Source organism: Perca flavescens, chromosome 3, assembly GCF_004354835.1.
Source record: "Perca flavescens isolate YP-PL-M2 chromosome 3, PFLA_1.0, whole genome shotgun sequence".
Lineage (NCBI taxonomy): Eukaryota > Metazoa > Chordata > Actinopteri > Perciformes > Percidae > Perca > Perca flavescens.
Window position 1 is genome coordinate 31,426,973 of NC_041333.1, and position 15,507 is coordinate 31,442,479.

The 15,507-nt window shown below is 37.7% G+C and overlaps 1 protein-coding gene across 1 annotated transcript; it reads left to right on the forward strand.

Moving 5' to 3' along the window:
- Window positions 1-8,182: 8,182 nt before the first annotated feature.
- On the forward strand, window positions 8,183-14,718 carry LOC114552708 (beta,beta-carotene 9',10'-oxygenase). Its single transcript, XM_028573715.1, has 10 exons — window positions 8,183-8,387; window positions 8,578-8,693; window positions 8,933-9,035; window positions 9,190-9,318; window positions 11,773-11,933; window positions 12,050-12,217; window positions 12,379-12,513; window positions 13,010-13,192; window positions 13,749-13,859; window positions 14,202-14,718. Exons 1-10 carry the CDS (start codon window positions 8,198-8,200, stop codon window positions 14,316-14,318), a joined length of 1,413 nt encoding a protein of 470 aa, XP_028429516.1. The 5' UTR covers window positions 8,183-8,197; the 3' UTR covers window positions 14,319-14,718.
- Window positions 14,719-15,507: the final 789 nt, after the last annotated feature.

Genomic DNA, 15,507 nt, shown 5'->3' on the forward strand with positions numbered 1-15,507 from the left:
AGTGTGTATTGAAGTCACTTTTTTTCTAGTTTTTGTCCAGTCTTGCTTGTTCTGTATGAACATTAATTGTAGAAAGATATTTAGAATTAGACATAGCTTATGGAGATTTGTGCATATGGTTGTAAAACATATTCTCGCATTTTGAATACGCTTTGAAATTAAGCCTAGTCCTTATAAATTTCCCAGGAACAAGATATATATATTTTTTTATTTATATAGTGCTTTACAGGCTAATCAAAGACACTTTACACTAAAACCAGCACATTTAGCGCATAAAAACATATACAGCAATAAAACCAACACATAAAACATGCATATTAAAGCAATTAAAACGTGGAGTGACTAAGTAGATTTTTTTTAAATCCATATGTATTCAGTCGGTCTGCTATTGTCTGTCGGGCTTTTTTTCCGTTTGATAACAGCCGCAATTCCCTTTTTGCATGTTTCACCTCCTCGTAAATTTCCATTAGAAGCTGCTGCTGCACGCGTCTTTTCCATTTCTGCATCAGTAAATCTGTGATCGATACCATGGTCTATTTAAGAAATCCGTGAACGTGCACTTATCCCAGCTATGTACACCTGGCTTGACATAGCTTCACCTACTTATTCTGGGGTTAGGGTTAGGGTTAGGGTTAAGCCGCGATGAGTGGATCACACTAAGTCAAGCTGCGCTTTTTCATTTATCCTGGATTTCTTTATTCTACTTTTGTGCAATAGGCCCCAGGATGGTCACAGCTATGAGTTGCTTCTGAAATGGGAAGCAGAAGTACAAATTGAACTGGGTAAAGAACAAATCTTGCTTACCCAACTGCAGCATAAACAAGTGCAGATAGAGATACATCTCCTAAAGGCAGAGATGGAAAGAGCTGGTATCTGTCCTGTAAATGATTTTTAACTATTGGATAGTATTGTTTTTGTTTTGTAAATAACAACATCCAAAGATGGATGGATGATTTTATTTTGTTATTTAACATTATAAAAAAATAAGGAATGTATAATGTTTCTGTTTATTACAATTTTTCTGTTTTTTAAAATTAAAACAAACCATGGAAATTTGTGGCCACCGGCATTTTGTTGTTCTTTGCTAAGCCAGTAAGCTACACTGTTGGTTCCATTTAAGGCTCTGGTAAACAGGATTTGGTAAACCTGAAATTTGGTATTTGGCTCACAGTGATCCAATCCAATGTTCCTTTAAAAAACTGTCATAAAAGTAAGATGGAACAGGTGATCCTGGATAGCAAAACATGGGATTTCCAAATCTGCATCAATTTGATCCAGATTAATTGTTTTGAAAAACTGGGCCCAGAAGATCTTGCTGTATACAGTGAGTTTAATAGTTTAACACTGAAAACAATAGGCATATGGTCAGAGAAGGATGCATCCTCACTGCTTATGGGCCAGTTGTTCAAAGGTAAACTGATCGGATTTTGGTTATCGGATTGGATCAAATCTTGAAAATGGGTTGTTCAAAAGGGAAAGAAGGAATCTGAAATCAGATTAGATCACGGAATCCAATCCTAGTTTTAATCTGGATCAAACCTTCAGTTTGTGTTGTTCAAAACTTGTCAGTAGGATTTGGATAACTTTGATCCAAAAAAAACAGGATTATCCTGATCCCAACAGAGGGTAGGATTTCAAGGTGGATTCCAGGAAGAAAATTTAGTAAAACTTTAAAATTGGTAAAATAATACATTTGTATCATTTAGTGTATATACTTTTATTTATATTTTGCACTTGACTTGTGTAACCGTTGTAACAGTGATAAAGTAGAAAAAGTAGATATAGGCTACCAATTAAGCTATTCAGTATAGTAAAGTTAAAATAAAAATAAAAATGATCTTGTCCCCATGTCTAAGCGAGAAACTGAAAGAGCAGAAGCACAGATCGTCCTGGCAGAGGAACAAATCAAGCTGACCAAACTGCAGCAAACCAAAGCGAAACTTCAGATCTGCCTCCTAAAAACAGGGCTTGGAAATGCTGGTCTCTCCTCCTCAGATGAAGAAGAACCCTGAACATTCATTATTTTATTAACTATTGGACATTTAGCCTTTTGTTTTGCTTTTAATACGTTTTTCAAAATATCCACAATGTATTTGTTAATGCATATTTGTTTGTATTTGTTGTGGCTCAGATGAGGGGTCATAAAATAAATTATGAATGGAAGTGGATGTTTAAATGTTATTTTTGTCTCAAAATAAGAAACACTTACACTGACCCCATGTTGGCTCTTCTACCTGTTCTTTACATAGCTGGTAGCCCTTGTGATATGTTGTCCCATTTAGTGCACTGGTAATCCGGATTTGGTAATCTTAAAAACTGTGTATCTGGATCAGGGTGATCCAGTCCAATGTTGCTTTGAAAAACCGGCATAAAAGTAAGACAGATTACCTGATCCAGAATAGCAAAAAATGGGATTTCCAAATCCAGATCATTTTGATCCAGATTAAATGTTTTGAACAACTGGCCCCTTGTTATCAATGGAAAACCCATGGGATAAAATCAGATCAAGAGTGTGCCCGAACGTGGATCGATTTATGTACTGGAGGAGGCCAAATGACTCCAAGCTCACTAACCAAGGGTCACCTAGGCAACAGACATGAATATTAAAATCACCCAAAATCAACAAACGGTCATAGGATGTTGCATAATGAGGCAGAAAGTGTGAGAATTCTTTTATGAAATGTTTATCTGATTTGGGAGGCCTGTAAACAAGTGCGCACATCAATGGTGTAGTAGCGGATTCTACTTTTACGCATTGTACTTCAAAAGGAAGAAAAGCTCCCAGCAGAGCCGCAACTTAACCTTTGTGTTTTACTCTCCTCAATCTCATAAGCATTGTTTTTGGCAGCTCTTTCTAAGCAAAAACTGTAAAACCTCGCTGTAAATTACCTGCTCAGTACCAAACAGCAGACAAAGATAGAGACCAGCAAATTAACATAGTGGCATAGAGTTTAGAGCTAAAACTAACTGGTCTAATGTTCAGTCACAGTAGAGCTCAGACCCAGTACTGGACAGGAACATTTAGAAACGTAGCCCTAGTGTTAATGTACTGTATGAGATGAAACATCGCTTTATCTGTTAAGTACAGAGTGAAGAACTCCTTATCGTGAAACATTATAATCTCTGAAAGGTTGTCAAACATTGGTTAAACTCTGCCTGACTTCAGTCATGAAAGATAAAAACAAGACAAGAAATCATATAAGGTGAACACTGCACTTGGTTGCACACCAGAACACATTGGTTGAACTCTGACTGACTTCAGTCATGAGAGATAAAGAAACAGACAAGAAATCATATATGGTGAACACTGCACTTGGTTGCACACCAGAATACCCTATTTGTGCCCTGTCAGTAGGAGGCTGCATCAAGCTATAAACCAGCTGTGTGCATCTTGTTTCATAAAGGACAGCTTAGTTGTAGGTCACAGGGTTCAATGAGGTTTTGTTCCTCCTTTTCATTCAATGGTGATGGTGAAGCCACAGGTTACCAGCAAATTAGGTGTGATGTGATAGTGGACACCACTGGACTGCTTGTTTGTATTCATTATTTGCTGCTGGGACGTCAGGCCTCTCTTCTCATTTCTCTACTCAACTATTATATGAAAGACTGCATATAGTTGATGATAACCACTTTTTAGCGTTAAATGTCCTTTTGATGTCTGTGTGAGGGGATCTTTGTGAAGCGTAAGTCCCCAGAGGGCCTCCCGCCACAAAGACACTATTTCTGGGATACAATTTACTGGGTCTTTCCCTCTATTTTCTGCTTCACTTGTCTGTTCCAATAACAAATTAATTTACATTAGATGAATTATATAAAAAAATATATAAAAATGAACTAAATCAACTGTCCATAAAGCATTGATGGTTTTTCAAAAAACTTCCAATTGTTGTAATGGTAGCATTTGTAACATTATTTACATGAGTCACTATGACTTTGCTTGATATTCCCAAGAAATAGTTCAACAATTTGAAATGTGTTATTAGTTGTCCTACATGAGAGGATCAATCCTAGTCTCACGTTTGTGCATAAAACATAGAGCTTCACATAAAGTAACTATTCCTCAGCAAACAAATTCTGTACAATTCTGTATCTAGGGCCACAGTGCATTTTTTTTTGTTACAAGACTCAGAAGTCACTACAGGCAATAACCTTGAAAAATAAAATTGAAATTGAAAATAAATTCTTCCATTAAAACCGCAAACTGTTTTTACATTTCAATGTGTGTACAGATTAAATACGCAAAATAAAATGAGATAATAGTGGGAGTTTTAGCTAGTGTATTTTTGAACGTTGAAGAGAGCCAGTCTAGCTGTTTCTCTCTCCTTCCAAACCGTTACGTTTAGCTTAACTGTTCACCCCCCAACTATAATAATGCACAGACATAAGTGTAGTATGGATCTAATCATTTAACATTCTGAAGGACAGTAAATAAGCAGTGTTCCCAAAATGATTCCTTTTAAATGTATTTTTGTATTATCTGAAGATCTTGTGCTGCATGGTGTCCTATAGGTGAACAACACGGGGACACTGCTATACCAACTGTGCAGCAATATAGGTCCCAGGTTCTAATTAAATAATGAACTGATTGTTGTTGGTGCGGTGGTTTCAGCTATCCTTTCATTGGATATTTCCATCGGCTGTAATTCTGCAGCTCTAATAAATCGATAAAAGCCATAATTTGTTCCCTGTCATGCCAAAGTGGGAATTTTTAGGGTTCATGTCCTAAATGAAAGAAAGAAGAGAGCAAAAGAGCTTACATGTGTAAATGTAAGTAATTACACAAAAAAGTTGCTGCAATGCAGTGAATAATTTGAAATGATTTGAATGTTTCTTCTTTCTTTTATAGTCACCATATACTGAGATGACCAAATCAGTGAAAAGTCAATGCAGTAATACACACAAACACAGTGTTACATACAGTATATCTCTCTGTGAATGATTGTCCGTGACACAGTAGTCTTCCTTTACTTCAAGGGAGAGGAGCTGATTTCACATTCACATTTCCTCTTCCTTAGGCATATAGTGGTTGCAAGCAGCAATGCATCTGCAGTTTAAGATTATTGGGGTGAATTTTCAGTTTTGCCACACCACAACTTTGATGAAAACTCCTTAAGTGGCTTAGTTATGCTTCTGTTGTGATGTTCAATCTATGCCAACTGCTGAAGGGCCTAAGTTGTTTTTGTGGGAATTTCCTTCCTGCTTACAGGATCTTAAGTTAGTTTACCCCTGGTGGGGTAAGAAGCCATCCTTTCATTACATTATGTGTGGTTTTACTCAAAAGGGAAATAGTGGTTCTATGCAATAGAGGTGAACTCGCAACTGCAATGCTCTGCAAAAGATTCTCAAATTGGACAAACTTATTTCCATTTCATAATTCAAAACCATCCTATTATCCTTGTTCACGGACATATGCAGTTGCTTCTCTACATGATAATTTTTCCAGCCAAATATTTGAATGGTTTCTCCCTCTAGTGACCCATGTACCTGTGCACGTATCTCTTTATAAGTGTTGTCTGTGTAGTATTTCAAATTTTATTTTATGTAACTTCTAAACTGTATGTATTTCTAATGAATTTATTTTCTAGCCCTCCTTCCCTTTCCCTAAGTGGCTATGCCACTTGTCAGTCCGCCATTGTAAATAAGAACCTGTTCTTAATGACTTGCCTGTAAAAATAAAGGTGTAATAAAAATAAAATAAAAAAATGAGTATAACACAGCATTTACATAAGACTTCTAACACTCCGCCCTTACTGCCCTGTGGATGACCGAAACCATGCTCTTGGTTTACCTATACTGTAATGCTGTTGATATAGATTAAACAGTGGGAGCTGATAAAGCTCTTTCAGTATGCTTTTAGACCATAAAAAGAAGGCATGTCCCCTCAGCCTGGAACATGTTCTGTCCTAGTAAGTAAAGAAACTTTAAGCAGGGTTCAAACGTTAAGACAGCAAGACAGTCACGCGTCACTAGCGCCAACTCAATTATAGATTGGCTAACAGCACATTCAAATCAAATCATTCAAAAAGGGGCGCCCAGATAGCACAGTTGGTAGAGCGGGCGCTCACATATAGAGGTTTACTCCTCGATGCAGCAGGCCCAGGTTCGACTCCGACCTGTGGCCCTTTGCTGCATGTCATTCCCCCTCTCTCTCCCCTTTCATGTCTTCAGCTGTCCTGTCAAATAAAGGCCTAAAATGCCCAAAAACTCATTCAAAAAGCATTCTCCACCAGTAACCCTATCTGTGGGTCCCAAACTTTTCATGACACCACAGCAACAAGGGAGTTGTCAAGAGATCCAAATGTAATATTTAGAAAATACAGTAAAATGACTTTAAGTTATTTTTCTATTTCAAATATAACCTCATCAGTTAACCAGTCCTAAGAAATTTCCTATAGACCCATCTGAATATCAACCGACTTCCCTGTGAAGTCCTGACTCCACAATTGAGTAATTACTACATAATCTATATGGGCCACTTCAATTCTGCTATCAACCTGACTTGCACGTCTGTGGCATTTATGAAGGAACATAAAGAAGGGGATTCTTCCTGTATGCCTTGTGCTGTCAGTTAACGATTCACCTTTCAGTGCCCCCATAGAAACCATAACAGGTTTATTACGCCTCTTTGAGTGATATGCATTGCAATTGTACAGTGTTTCAAGCAAATATTGGGGCACAAAGTTAAATTAAGATGTAAAACCCAGACATGTCATGTTACCAAGATATTTCTCTGTGGCAGTTTTTTTAATGCATAACTGATATTTAATTCATTAAGTTTTACTTTATATACTGATAATACATAACTATATTTTTCAGTTTTGTTGTTTTGGGGCTTAGGCAAACACTGGAGGACCAAATAAGAGCCCTTACGTTTGTTGGGCTGTTGATGAATGTCATAATACACACGGATAAACAAGAATACATGTTTGTATACTTATGTTAAAACAATGTCCAGTATTGCAGATGTACATAGAGAAAATTTGTTGTTATTCTCAATCTAACCTTCAGTATTCTAAAAAAATAAATAATAAATTAAATCTACCCAAACAGGGAATACCAGTTAGCAAGAAAAAAAAATCTCAAATGATCCATTATTCCAGAAATAGAAGTTTACAGACAGAACATCTGGTCGATTTTGTGCTTGTATAAATATTTTGGTCACACTTAATAAAAAGGGTACAAGTAATATCCATGAACATATGATGTTAATGGTGAGCAAAAGTAAGTCATGATAGCCTATATCCTGTATTAATCATGCATTATATCAAGAGTGATTTGTTAGTTACTACTGTATATACCATTACTTAAGTGTATAGTGTACCTTTTATTAAGTGTTATTAAATTTCCCTACCAGCTATTCATCCAAGTGTATCTGCTTTCACCATCACTGCACATATGCATGCATATTAAGCATGAAAAACTAAAATATAAATGATCATGTGGAATAAAGAACTACTTGAGGAGAATGATGAATGCTGACTTGGTTTTTGCCACTTGTCAGTAAGATTTTGTGATTATCTCTGTGAATAATTTACCAGTTGAATAATCTTGTGATCACAAGTACTTCTGTTTTTTAGAAGCTTATGCAATCATAAAATCGTGGTTTGCTTGCCTAGTTATCTGACTGTTTCTAGGGGGGTCACAGCCTTGACGACAGTATAAAGCTGAGCCAGTGTCGGAGAAACAGTAGAGACAGAGCTACAGCCATGGACACCATCACACATCAACAGAACAAAAGCCCAGGTAAACATTTTATTCTACTAGCTGTGCACAATTTCACTTCAAATCAATTATTTGTTTAATTGACAATGTCCCTTGTTTTATATGTTGAAAATGGGTCTATGGTTTGCACTAAAATAAAGTTTGTTACATTTTTCCCCCTAGCGCTAACAAATTACAAGTCTAGGCAGAACATCGACCACTTCACAGATGTGCGTGGTCTGCCTTGCATTGAGAAGATTGTGCGCTCAGTGGAGGATAACCCTAATCCCATCAGCACCGTTATCACTGGAAAAATCCCAGAATGGATCAACGGACGCTTCTTGAGAAATGGGCCTGGGAAGTTCGAGATCGGAAACCATAAGTGAGTATAAGATTTTAAAGTGTTTATACATCTACTGCTGCCACTACATCACAAAGCTGACTCCTTTCTCTTGTTCCCTCCATTCTCATCAGGTTCAACCACTGGTTTGATGGTATGGCTCTCCTGCACCAGTTTAAAATATCCAACGGACAGGTGACTTACAAAAGCCGCTTCCTGTCCAGTGACAGTTACAAAGCCAACAAGGAGCACAACCGCATCGCAGTATCAGAGTTTGGCACCGTCAACATACCAGACCCCTGTAAAAACTTATTCCAGCGCTTCCTGTCAAGATTTGAATTACCAAGTGAGTATTTAATCAAACTGAATGAACAGGAACAAAACTCAATGCGGCGAAAAGACGTAATCTGAATGCAAAAAGCCTTACAACAGTTTAATTCACTTCAATGTGAAATACAAAATATGAATGATTAGTGAGGTGTTTTTGTGGTTGTGCTGTGGTGTGTTAACTTTGGCATCTTCCTTTTCTCCTCTAGAGACCACAGATAATGCCAATGTGAGCTTTGTGACCTACAAAGGTGATTATTATGTCAGCACTGAAACCAATGTCATGCACAAGGTGGACCCTGAGACACTAGAGACAACTAAAAAGGTAACATGATTTTGAATGTAGTTGTAAGATGTGTTGTAGCTGATTTGTCTGCAGAGACACATCTGTGCACAGCAGTTTTATTGCTAAGGCAAGTCATAAACAAGTGCAATATTATTGCTAGTTCATAGCAGGCTTGCAGGCTACTGTCACTCCCCATTGTATGATTAGCTGCTGGATAAAATCATAAAATAGAAATAAAGAGTTAACAAAGTCTTTGCACTCATGTATTTCTACCTTAGGTGGACTGGAGCAAATTCATTGCTGTGAACGGAGCGACTACACACCCTCACACGGAGCCTGATGGAACAACTTACAACATGGGGAATTCATACAACTCTAAAGGTAATTTAGGAAACACCAAATCAGTTTGTTCACACGGCATCATCAAAAGTCTGTATATTGTATCACTGTATGTAAGTGTACAGAACAACAAAACTGCTCCCCATGTGTCTGATGATGACCTTCAGCAAGAAATTCATTGTATCTGTGCTGACAGGAGCGACCTATAACATCATCCGAGTGCCGCCGACCAAGAAAACAGCTGAGGAAACCCTGGAGGGAGCCACAGTGCTGTGCTCTATTCCCTCAGGGGACAAGAGCAAACCATCCTACTACCACAGCTTTGGTAAGCAAAAGTTGTAGCACTCAAATCAAAGTAATCATTGCTTACACCCTTGAGCCTTGACTATAGAGCTATTTAAAGGACTTAGATTAACTCTTCATGTTTATTCTACCAATGAATGGTATCTACCAAGGAATGGTATCTGTGCATGTACTGACGTTATTAAGTGGGCTAGGTATTGGCCAGATGAGACGGATTAAATACAGTTTCTTCAATGTGATTGAAGTGAGTGTTTCTGCTATCACATTCATTCAGTCACATCAATCCCTAGCTTACTTAAAGTGCTAATATTATGCTCATTTTCAGGTTCATAATTGTATTTAGAGGTTATATCAGAATAGGTTTACATTAGGGTTGGGTACCTTTCGCATTTGAACCAATACTAGTCCGATACCAGTACCTGAAATCCGGTTCCCGGTACCCAACGGTACTTTTTTCGGTACTTTCCCTCTGTAATTACAAAAAAAATATTTCAGTTGTAAAAATAATTCCAAACCTATTTACTTAGAACATTGTTATTTATTTAGAATATTTTACACGGACAGAAATTAAACAAAAATAAAAATGAAACCCCTCCCTCTCTCCTTCCAAACCCCTCCCTACAACCTATTAAATTGAATAATTATTAATTTCTTACTCACTATAACTTTTATTCTTGTATTTGTATATTATTCTATTTTAGCCGGTTTTATTTTCATCATGACCATTTTTAATTGGTCTTTAATGTTTTTTGTAAAGCACTCTGAATTGCCTTGTTGCTGAAAGGTGCTGTAGAAATAAAGTTGCATTGCCTTACAACCTCAGCCTGTCAGTCAGTCCCCAGGGCACAGAAACCACTGTTGTGCCTGCTCGTCTCAGAGGAAGTGTAACGTCAACAGCACCGCGACTGCTTTTGGCTCGCCATTAAAATCATATCACAGTGAATGCTGTCTGCGTGAAGTTTTGAAAAACTGTGACCACACTTGAAACCGATTTATCGGCACTGCCGTAATTCTCTGTGACATCAACAAAACTGCAGAGCCGACGTGGTTTGCTACGTCCGCACCGCTGCGTGCGTGCTTGTGTGTCGGACCTGCTCTCTGTCAACATGCAGAGAGGACAGATAAGCTTGCGCTTATGGTGCGTTTTGTCTTGTAATGGCGACTAGTAGCTCGAGTGTGACGTCACATCCAGGTCGGAAAACGAGTAACCGTGGGTTGTTGCGTTCTTTTTGTCACACAATACTACGAGTCGGAGAAAAGATGGATTTTTGTAACATTTTTTAACCAGTTATTGACATATTACACACATATATTTCACAGTTTGATACATGAAAATTACGTTTTGATTAACATTAACGTTCGGCTACTGCTCTGCTTTCTGCTCAAGGCTCGGCTTAAAGCCGTTGTTGTCATATAGCAACCGAGCGTCTCTAGCCAATTTCCGCTGCACAAGCTACAAAATAACTAATCAGGCGGTATTTTAACTCCTAATAAGACTGTAGCAACATGCCTATAGGTAGCAGTATACAGTGCTATGTGTACCACTTCTTAATTTGGTTACAACAAAGACAAAAGTGCTTAAAATTGTAGAAAACCACAATGTTTACTACGTGTGATGCATGACGTAGCCATCTTTGAAAGTGAACTCGGGGTCCTCTGAGTTCAGACGACTTGACGAGTCGTATACACGACCTCGGTGGCGTTCTTTTTGCAACTTCCGGTTCGTAACTCCGGAAAACAACTCGTAAATCGACTTCGGTGGACAAAAAGAACGCACCATTACTCTCAGGTACCAAAATTTGGCACAGTTTGATTTTACGTGAACCAATACTCGTGATTCAGTCGGTACCGGTAAAAGTACAGGGTTCGGTAATTTAAAAACAACACCATATGCTACTAGTGTGTTGAGCTCTCTGTTTTAGCTACAGAGTGAGGCATCACACTTCTATTCCATCTTTGTTGGGAGTCTCACACAAAGTGACGCAAAATGAGGCGCATTTGTCACAGAAGTAAAGGCTGGACTATAATAGAGCAGTTTGGAAGTTTGTGAACAGTGTTTTCTGTTGGAGTCCTTTTGGGGTGGACTTTGCCAAAAAGCATAATGTGAGCACTTTAAATAAAAATGATCAAGGGCTGCAACTAACGATTATTTTCATTATACATTAATCTGCCGATTATTTATTCCATAGATCATTTGACCTATGAAATTAATCAACTAATCATTTCAGCTCTAGAATGATCCCAATGAGTTCCACGCAGGTTCACAGATTTTGGGAATAAAATATTATATTAATAGAAGAGAGAGCACTGGTATCTGATCAGGACTAGGTATTGGCAGATTCTCTTGGTTGAGGAATCGGAATAGGTATCCATCTAGTTTCCTTATGAAAATGTCTGAACAGAATGCCAACTACAACTGAATCATCCTTTCAGAATTTTGAATAGAAACTAATATAACCTTCTCAATCCATTACAGCAATGTCAGAGAACTATGTGGTGTTTATTGAGCAGCCTATCAAGATGGACCTGTTAAAGATTGTGACAGGCAAGCTGAGAGGGAAAAGCATCAGTGACGGAATTTTCTGGGACCCGAAACGCGACACCATCTTCCACCTGATTCACAAGCATACAGGAAAGGTCAGGAAATAAAACGGACCTTGAGTTCTCTGAAATGCAGTGTATTCACTATGATTGTACTGTATATTAACAAATATAGGCTGTTTTTTATTCTTCTACTCAATCCTGTGTTGCAGTTAAGCTCCATCAAGTACCTTGCCAAGCCGCTGTTAACTCTGCACCAGATTAACGCATACGAGGAGGACGGCTTCTTGATCCTAGATATGTGTGCTTCAGATGATGGCAAGGCAATTAATAACTACAACATTCAAAACCTGCGCAAGTCTGGAGAAGATCTTGATGAGGTAAGCAGTTTAAGTAAAGGTCAATGTCCAACAAGTTGTACGTTCCATGATTCCACGATTTGTCCAAACATAACTCGAGCGGAGTGCTGGGGTTGCTTTTGGTTCAGCTGAACGATAGTTGATTTGTTGAGCCTGAACAGATGTTCATATTTTCCCACCAGGTGTATAACACCATGTGTAAAAACTTCCCACGGCGTTTTGTCCTGCCTCTCAATGTGGACCGTGATACACCCTACGACCAGAACTTGAACCGGCCCAACACCACAGCCACTTCGATAAGAACTGCCAAGAAGACGGTATAGTCAGCCAACATGATCTCCACGTATCAGCACAAAAGAGATTGTGAAACTATTTTTTGAGTCAAGTCTGTGACACATGCGTAGCAAAAAGGAAAAAGATGCAAACTCCAACTGATAGCAAAACACATTAGGTAACTTAAAACTTTGATAAAACGGTAGGCTACCACTTACGAAAACTCTCTTTTGTAGCACACAGTTTTATGACCGAATGGCCATGTGCAGACATGCTTTATAGTTTTTATATCCATTTAGTGTTTTAGTAGTTTAGTTTAGTATTAACTGTTTGAATTACAGTATGTTTGATATCCACAAACAGAAAAGCTATTTCTTTTTAACATTCTGATCTCATTTTAATTACTTATTTTTTGAGGGTGGATACCTTTTTTAATTTAATTTCACAACTGTTAATTAAAAAAAAAAAAAAAAAACTATAGAACTGTAACTGCTAATGTTTCCTGAGTCTCATTAACCAGGTTGCTTTTTCTTTGTATAGGTCTTCTGTACCCACGAGGACCTCCACGGAGAGGATCTTCATCACTATGGAGGTCTGGAGTTCCCCCAGATCCACTACGACAAGTACAACACCCACCCCTACCGCTACTTCTATGGCTGCGGCTTCAGACATCTTGTAGGAGACACGCTGATCAAGATGGACCTCCACGGGAAACACATGAAGGTGAATTGAGTTTTACTGATTTCTCACTCGGATGTTTCCAGTTGTTACAGCATGGCAACAATTCATTATTATTTTAGTGATATGCAGTCGTACATGTAGTAAAGAAGTGTTCTATATTATTGTAGTAGATAAAAGGGAGACAAATTCTAACATCCAGTCTATGATCATTACAAGTTAAATAAGAACCCGTACAACAAAAAATTTCAGATGTACACTACCGGTCAAAAGTTTGGGGTCACTTAGAAATTTCCATTCCATTATAGACAGAATACCAGCTCAGATCAGGTGCATTGTTTTTTTAATCAGGGCAACAGTTTTCAGATTACATAATGTGCTTACATAATCAGCTGGTATTCTGTCTGTAATGGAGCAGAATGGAAATTTCTAAGTGACCCCAAACTTTTGACCGGTAGTGTACATTTGCACATCATTTGTTGTACTTTTTATATCATAAACAACAGTCCTTAAAATTTAAAGAACAAAATATGATAACAGCTATACTGCAGCAAACTTAAACTCTACAACTCACGAGTAACTCTACTGTATTTTCTCACAGGTGTGGGAACAACCTGGTCTTTATCCCTCCGAACCAGTCTTCGTACCCTCCCCTAATGCCACGGAGGAGGACGATGGTGTCGTCATGTCTGTGGTCATCACTCCCAATAAGGTCAGTCTTTGCTCGTTTGACAGCCATGATGTCTCTCTCTCTCATGGGTTCTCTGGGTGGGCAAAGCAGAGAAAGGGGAGGTAACCTTGCTCCTTATGACCTCATAAGAAGCAAGATTCCAGATCGGCCCATCTGAGCTTTCCTTTTCTCAAAGGCAGAGCAGGATACCCAGGGCTCGGTTTACACCTATCACCATTTCTAGCCACTGTGGGACCATAGGCAGGCTGGGGGGACGCATATTAATGTTAAAAAACCTCATAAAGTGAAATTGTCATGCCATGGGACCTTTAAACTCTATAGCTTTAAACAAGTTTTTTTCACCTGTGTCTTCATTTTTTCCAGGACAAGAGTACATTCCTCCTGGTTTTAGATGCCAAAACGTTTGAGGAGCTGGGCAGGGCTGCGGTGCCCGTCAACATCCCCTACGGTTTCCACGGGACATTCAATGCCACGCCATAGATGTAGCAGAGGAGGAAATACATGATGAGTGTACCTTTGACCTCACATGGATGGATAGAAGTCATAGCATAAGTTCTAAACTATTTAAATATTGTGGATGTTGACGTTTTGGTTGTTTCAACATACACGTGAATTTAGAGGTCACTACACAAATATGAATGTAATGTATAGTTTACTTGTTAGAGAAAGAAGAAAAACATTCCTACTCATATTTAATCCTATTGTAGCTGTATTATTGAAGTTGTGCTTTTAATTAAGTAAGTTCTTCTTTCTATACATTAAAACATTCTCTTAAAAATGTTTGTAAATAAAAAGGAACTGACAAGTATAATGCATGCTTTGGCACAATTACCAAATGTTGGAGAAATGTATGTTAATTAAAGAAATGATTCATTGTTAATTAAAGAAATGATTTATTGTATAAATGACACTATGAATACAAAAAACTGTACTTCAACATTTGGTCAATGTGGATTAATTTCCTTCTGGTAGTAAAAATTGTTTAAAAATAAAAAAATAATGTACTTGCTAACTGAACAACTAAAGATTAGCTTATTACAACCGGTGGAAAATATTGTAGACAGATATTGTATTGCTTTAACTGGAATCCTATAAATGGTAACTCAATTCTAGAAACTGTACATTTCAGTCACTGATATTTTATATATTACATTTGTACAACAGTACTAGCAAAAGTACTAAATATTTCTAAGTAATTGTTAATGTTAATTTATAAAGTTGTGGTCACTGAGTATGGCACACTTGCACCCTCTGCTGGCTGGCCAATTGAAAGAATACTGCTTGAATACCAATTAAAAACAAGAAGCTTAATATATACTGTATAGCCAAAAAAAAAAGGAATGCAACAAAGCTTTCTCTACTTTTCCTTTTGGTCATGGGTTTTGGATAAGTTTTCCTTTTATTTATTTATTTTGTGTGTGTGTTTGGGGAGAGGACATTTCCCCAAATCCTTCTTATTAGCTATCAATAATGACAACAAATAAACATAACTCTTACTTAATTGGCACTTTAATTCGGAATAAACAGTAATAGATACATTTCTGCATAGTAAACTTTCTTTTAATATTCTTTAAAAAATAATGATGGTTGGTTTATATTTAGGCTATATCACAATATCTAAAGTATGTAAAGTATGAAGAATCAAAGCGAAATTGTGATATGGGATAAG